Consider the following 7260-nt stretch of genomic DNA (forward strand, 5'->3'; position numbering starts at 1 on the left):
TTGCTCTCACTTAAACACACAACTGGCAGCTCCATCCAGAACACATTGTATTAATAAATTACACTGGGGTTTAATTAGCCAAGACTCCAATGCCGCAGGCCAACACACACGCACACACACCTTATTAGGTGTGACTCCCAGAGTCTTTCCACAGAAAAGTCTCTCTTTTGCACAGGATTGTGGCAAAAATCAAATAAATTTACAAAGAGATAGAGAGAAAAAAAAATAAACAAAGATATTATTACTGCTAAAGAGAAAAAGAGAGCGAGAGAGAGAGAGAGAGAGAGAGAGAGAGAGAGAGAGAGAGAGAGAGAGAGAGAGAGAGAGAGAGAGAAAGTGATTATTACTGCTAAAGAGGGTTTTGGGGAGCAAATAATACAATAGAAATCTGTCAGAAAGATCACATTGGGGTCAATTCAATTTGCCCAGAGCTGAATTTATTTGTAAAATCGCTGACTAGTGATACAATGTCATACTGGGCAGGTCAAATAAGCAGTGGATATTTTGACATTATACACATTGGTTGATAGTCTTTACTCAGTTGATTCAGAAAAGTAGTAGTTCCACCTGTGACAGTGATGAAACCTGACATCTGCCTTTACTAAACATACTTAAAAACTACATAAACAAAAAAAAAAAATAAATATAAACAAACAACACCCACAAATAAATAGCAAATAAAACAAAAAATAAACAACAAAGGAATGGCAAGTAACATGGAATTAAACATGACATTTTTAAGCAGAAAGACTACTAATACTACTAATAATCTTTTTCATTTATAACTGTATTTACAACTTTGAAAAATCTTTTTATACAGTGTAATATTTTGTTAATTTGAAGTAAAATAAAGACAATGTGTTTCAATTCATCAATATGCAGTGCATCTTATTTGCCATGATTACATGCATTTATCTACAGGTTTTTTTTTATATATAATATTGCATAGTTAAAAAGATACAAAACATTGCTGCAATCAAGCAACATGCATTTGACATAATATCTATACATAATTAGTAAATAATAATAATAATTAAATATATATATATATATTTCTATCCTGGAAAAAAATAAAACTAAAAAGAAAAACAAACCAAGTTAAATAAAAAAATAAATACAAAAATGATTTACTTCTGGTGATCAGGTGGACTCTGTGGATTATGGAGGTTTAGATAACATGTTCAAAGGGCAAATTATTCGGCCTAGCCCTCATAAATGGACCTTAGCCATCATATGCATAGTTCTTGTACTTGGACAGTAGAACATGCCACTACACTCATTACAGAGGGCTTAAAAAGCCAACATAATTTCCATAGTGAATAAATTCCAATAACCAACGGTGCAGCCATTAATACTTCACAAATCCTCTAGGGCTAACCCACTGTATGACCCATTTAATGCCAAAGGGGCTTTATACAGGAAATCCTACTAATAAGAAGTATGGTGGTCAGATCTCACTCTCTGGAACACATCGCCGTTCCCAACTAAACCTTGATACTCCAGTCTGATTGCACACCCTGAGCATTTTCAGTTCAAGAAGATCTGTCTGCTTTCTATTGACTGCAATATATTACTATAAGTGAGGTGAGTGTTTATAGTTAGACAAGTGAGTGTCATGTAACAATGGAGAATCCATTGTAAATATGTCAAAATTAACCTCCCAAACAACAAGGCTCAATAATAAGGATGATCTGATGGACTGGGGCCACCGTGAGAAGGTTTTGAGACAGCTGATGGACCTGTTTCTGTCCATCTTACGCACAATGATCCTGTGCATGTGCATTTTTATGACTTGCAAGCTTAAAAATCTGGAATTCTATGATGCATTAAATGTGCCATTGTGAATTATGGTGATTTAAATATGTCACCAAGTTAATGTATCTAGCTGGTTAATATAAATGTGGATTTGTTGAAATTGCAAGAATGACTTATGATCATCTTGGGTGCATCAGTTAGAAAGGATTGAAAAATTATAAACATGATCTGCAAGTGTATGCCATAGTTTTCCATCACTTAGTGTAAAAAATATACAAAAACAATTATAAATTATAAATCAATGAATGTATAATTTTAACATTAAAAAAAAAAAATTTATCTCCTACCCCTAAATTTAACTCTCACTGAACTCTTGTTGAATTTGTACATTATAATTAAAATATTTACTGTTTGCTGATTTCAGGTTATACTATCCTTGTGGGGCCAAGCTGTGGCATTTCTCTGGTTTTGTATAGCGCAATATGAATGATATTTTCTTATCTCTACCCCTAAACTTTAAAACTCTCACCCCTCCATGTAGGCAAATTCAGGTTATACTATCCTTGTGGGGATATTTGTTCCCCTCCATGTAGGCAAACGCTGACCCTCACACACCTTAATCAGTCAGCTCTACACACTCAGAGCGCTGATTCTGATTTTGAAGTGGTTCATAATTGCACCAGCAAAAACCACCCACGAGCACATCCACCACAGCATTAAGAGCCTTTCCAAAGCCCCTTGTGCGTACCTGTGTGTATGTGTGTGTATGTGTGTTGCAGTGCTGGCAATATTTTATCCAGCAGACAGTAGACAGACCAGAATTTTTCGTTAGTGATAGCACTTTCTTATGCAATCCCCATATTTACTACAGAAACACTTTTTCTATCAGGGAGATTTCTATTGACATCTTTTGCTTTTATACTGAGGACTTTTTCCTCCCCCTAAACCTCAAGCACCCCCCCAAACCCCCCACCTTGTTTCATCTGTTGTGTTCCCAGTCAAAAGTGACCAGCCTACAAAAAATTGCTGATTATTAAGCTATCATTAAGCTATTATTACCAAATATTGAATTCAATCTTTTTATTAACTTGTTTTCTTTCAGTTAGCACAGGTCTTGTTTAGCTTTTTGGACCTGACTTATCATTGATCATTGTTTAAGACACCATAAGTTGACGGTAGCCATCGACTTCAATGGCTACCGTCAACTGTTTAGTTTACGAACAGTATTCAAAATATCTTCTTTTGTGCTCAACAGAAGAAAGAAACTCATATAGGTTTGAAACAACTTGAGGGTGAGTATATTCTGATAAAATTAATCTTAATGCCTTAAGCATAGTTCCCATGAAAATGAAAATTCCAAGACAAAAGAGCTGAAAGTCCACAAACGCACGTACACATATCCCATTCAAAACAATACAACCAAAACCAAACACACGCGCACACACGCACACGCACACATACACACACACACACACACACACACACACGATTCATTCCCAGAAACCCATGCTACTGTTTCACAATGCACACACACACACACACTTTCAGGATGACACACACATTTCATCATCCAGAGAGCACATTGCTCTTTTCAATCCCCCAATATGCCCTTGTTCTCTGTCTATCTGTCCATCGTGCATTGAGTCTTCCAGACTATGTGTCTGTAGCTTTTCTTTTGTGTGTCTCTCACGCATCTTTTATGCCTTCCAGTGTTCCTCTGGATTGTTGTAAGAGGAACAACAAAAACTGAAATTAGAAAGGGCATTTCATTCGTTCATACTCATATAATCACCAGCAGGAGACTGTTTTTGTGGTAATAGCAGGTCGATGCATGTAGCTTTAAGGGCTTTGTTCTGATTATTCAAGAGAAAGTCATTTATAGAAAAGTGGTTGTGCACACAGTGACCGTTATGTGGGTGTTTTTGTGAATGTTTGAAATAGTGCGACTGATTTAGATGGAGAGTTTTTTTTTTTTTTAAGTTTTTAGCTTGAAAAAAGACTGAGTGTTGCTTAGAAGTGCCAGAACTTTTTTCTTTTTTATAACATTGTGGGGTTGAGTGGCCAGGGAGTCTAGGAATTAAAAAATACGCTCCTAACACACTCATTTTATACTTGAGCAAGATAAGCAGACGCTTGTATGAGATGAAATTTCTTAATTTATGATTCACAAGCATGAATAGTTTGGAGAAGAACCTGTTCAGTCAGCAGGATGGATTACACAATGAGAGTAACTGACATGTTTGGAAGAGGAATGCAGAGATGCATTATGTTTTGTGTGTGTGTGTTTGTATGTGTATATGAGAGAATGTTGTGTGTTAGTTCATGAGGAAACATCAACATAATTAAAAACATCAAACTGTAATATATAATGTGTCACAAACATGCAGAGAATTTGCACAAAGAAACAGAGTATAACAGAGTAAGAGAAAACCTTACAAAATATAGGACATTTTAATATATTATATTATATAAATTATTAAAAGCTTTCACAGTTTAACGAGCTTGACCACCTTTTAGTATTACCTGTTTTTTTATTATTAATATATGATATTTTATTTATAATTAATCAAATAAATAAAATAAAATGTGTGTATAAGTTCGACAGGGTTTTTTGTTTTGTTTGGGTTTTTTTGCTTTAGTTTGGTTTGCATAAAGTGTGATAACAATGGCAGTGGGTTAAATACCGACCTGTTTTGTATTTGTTAACATTTATTGTGCATTTTTGATGAGAAACTAATTCATTAAATGAGCCACTATTTGAAATGATTTTTTGCTAGATTTGGCAGTTGAAAATTGTTTTGTGATCAAAATAACTCTCAATGACAGTTCACATCTGCACAAAACTTATGACTTCAATATCTACTCTAAGAAGAAACTAGTTTTACAACAAAGGGTTCATGAAATGCAACCCAAATTTAACAATATTCCAAAACACAGCTTGCACTATTTGCCTAGCTTGACCACCTTAGGCTGGTATGACCTGGTTTTTCTAGCATTTCCCTTTCACACACTACTAAGCAGAAAGAAGAAAAATCAGCTTTAACTTCCCAAGTGTGGATGAGTCAACGTGATTTAGACAGCAAAACCAAGTAAAATTCCCCATGCCAGCTTTTCTCTTCAATAACATAACCACACACATCTCCACAGAGCTGGCCAGTACCCACACGCCATATTAAATCAGTAATAATATCTGCTGCATTTAGCTGTAACTGTAAAATGCAAGTGGTTATTTTCATTTGAGCTATTGTACGGCTTAAGATGGTGTGAGTAGGCTAATCGCTAATGCTAGCTCATGTGATGAGGCAAGGAGAAAATCTCTAATCTGTATTACAATACACATTCTTTTCAAATTCCCCAATGAATGGAAGGAATAATGCAGTGTTCCATTCAAATAGGATATGCAATACTCCTATTTGATATCTACCACATAACATTCATTTGTACAACACATGGCAGATGTGTAAAGAAACAAAATGGCAATGCTAGCACTTGCTCAGCGGGTGTACAATTAACAAAAGGGAATATTCATTTAAAGCTTTTTTTTGGATACCAGTGTTTCAATATATTTTCTAAATAAGATTTAAATGTATTAACTTTTACTTTTTGGTGTTTTTTAAATCTGCTTAAAATTGAATTTTTAGCTGCCTGAGTGCTGCCATGTTTGCTTAAATGCACATAACCACATCTAAATCAATTTATGATTCCATTAGTTTCCATCATGGAATTCTATGTAATTTCAAGTGCCATTCTATTGCACAACTTCAAACAGGAAGCTGGTAATTGCGACCTTCTGATGTATACAGAACCCAGAATAAGCATCAAACATGTAAACAGACAGGACAAAAAAAAAAGTCTGAAGGTTCAGATTTCAAATATTTGAGTAAGTTTGACCCAGATAGGCTATAGATAATGAGAAAGAGCTAGTTTGAGAGTCACAATTGCATACTTCATGGTCTAAATACCCTGCTGCTGATCCTTACAACAGATATTAGAAAGCAGGGCATTTTCAAGCTGCCTGGAGCTCTGTACTGGCTGCGTGGGATTCTGTTCTGGCTGCAATGCTCTGATAATTTCTTAATAGGCTGTTCAGAAACCAATTCAGCTTATGGGGAATAATGCAGAAACAACTTAGAAAAAAGAGAGAGAAAAGAGTTCAGACTGGTGGTGGTAACGATCTCCATTAGTGTACAATAACTATAATCAGTATGTGTGCATATTGGTCTGCCTCCAAACATGCACGCAAACACAGTTCGCAAGTTTCAATTGCAAAGAAATCTGGCCTGTGATCTCATCAGCAATGAAAATAAATGCATGCATATATAATATAATATAATATAATATAATATAATATAATATAATACAACAATCTAAGTGAAAAGTTGAAGTGAAAAATTGATATGAATTTCAGAACTACTTTGTATTTGCAGTTTCCCGTTTTGCTTCAATGACAGCTTGCAGTCGAGCACTCAGACATCTGTCAAAGCCCCGGAAATGATGACTAGTGAAATAACTGTACTTCTGTCGAGTAAGCAAAAGGATCCGTCTTCCTCTGGTTCTGCTCTCATAACTTTTTTCTTTTAATATATCTGACAAAGTGCACGAATTGCACTCTCTTTTCCAGGCAAAGATAACCATTTCTAAAGAAATAATATATCATTCCAGAGAAAGTGAGACAAAATAAGAGAATGTACCAGAGAGATTTGTCCTCCCTTCTGTAGTTTTATCTTTGCATCCAGTGGAAAGAACGGAGGAGGGAAGATGCAGGGCTGAGATAGCAGGAGGAAGAGGATGGTTGAGGAAGGAGAATCGATACTCTGAGCTGAAACTCCTCAGCGGGCGGCATAGGACATGGCCAGTCTCACTGCATCTGACAGCTAATTGTTTCTCAGGAGCTTCCAGAAAGACACTGTCACAGTGAGGGAATACAATCGTATTATTATCAAAATACCAAGTGACATAGTGAAAGGTCAACAGAATCGTTACGTGTCATACCTGTCTGTGTCTGTCAAAGACAGAGGAAAAAGGGAAGAAGCAAGCAGAGAAGCACTTGTCATAATGCCAAGACCTGATGTGACCTCAAGTCAGAAGAAAAAAACCCTCAACAAGCAGGGAAAAATGTTACAAGTCAATTAAAACCTCATTCGGAGGCCAAAGTCAGTGTCAAAACAGCCAGCGGAGGCCTGCGGATTTCCTTTCAGAAGCTCGCTCTCACGACCTCTAACCTCAGTCCTTTCTTTTATCAACCTAGTTATAGACGGACAAGAGGCTGTTTACTTAGAAAAGTCATATGGTATGTAAGAATATCATACATTAGCAAAATCAGCAAAATAAGACATTTTGGAATAAAATAAATAGTGCCCACCGGTGCAAAACTCACTCCTTTGATTCAAGGGTGTTGCTAAGTAGCTTTTAATAGTGATTTTTTGCACGTTGCAATTATGTCATCTGCTGCTTTAAATGCTCAAGCCTTTTTCAGAATCTCAAATCAAGCAGATGATTGGCTGT

At 35.9% G+C, this 7260-nt stretch overlaps 1 protein-coding gene across 1 annotated transcript in view; it reads right to left on the reverse strand.

Moving 5' to 3' along the window:
• The window catches only part of LOC109057221 (plexin-B2-like), a 37895-nt gene extending 31071 nt beyond the window's left edge, over nt 1–6824 (reverse strand). The window contains 2 exon segments of the mRNA XM_042739984.1: nt 6447–6661; nt 6748–6824. Of these exon segments, the coding sequence (XP_042595918.1) occupies nt 6447–6661; nt 6748–6809 (277 nt within the window). The 5' untranslated portion in view covers nt 6810–6824.
• Nucleotides 6825–7260: the final 436 nt, after the last annotated feature.

The sequence above is a fragment of the Cyprinus carpio genome, chromosome A4, assembly GCF_018340385.1.
Source record: "Cyprinus carpio isolate SPL01 chromosome A4, ASM1834038v1, whole genome shotgun sequence".
Lineage (NCBI taxonomy): Eukaryota > Metazoa > Chordata > Actinopteri > Cypriniformes > Cyprinidae > Cyprinus > Cyprinus carpio.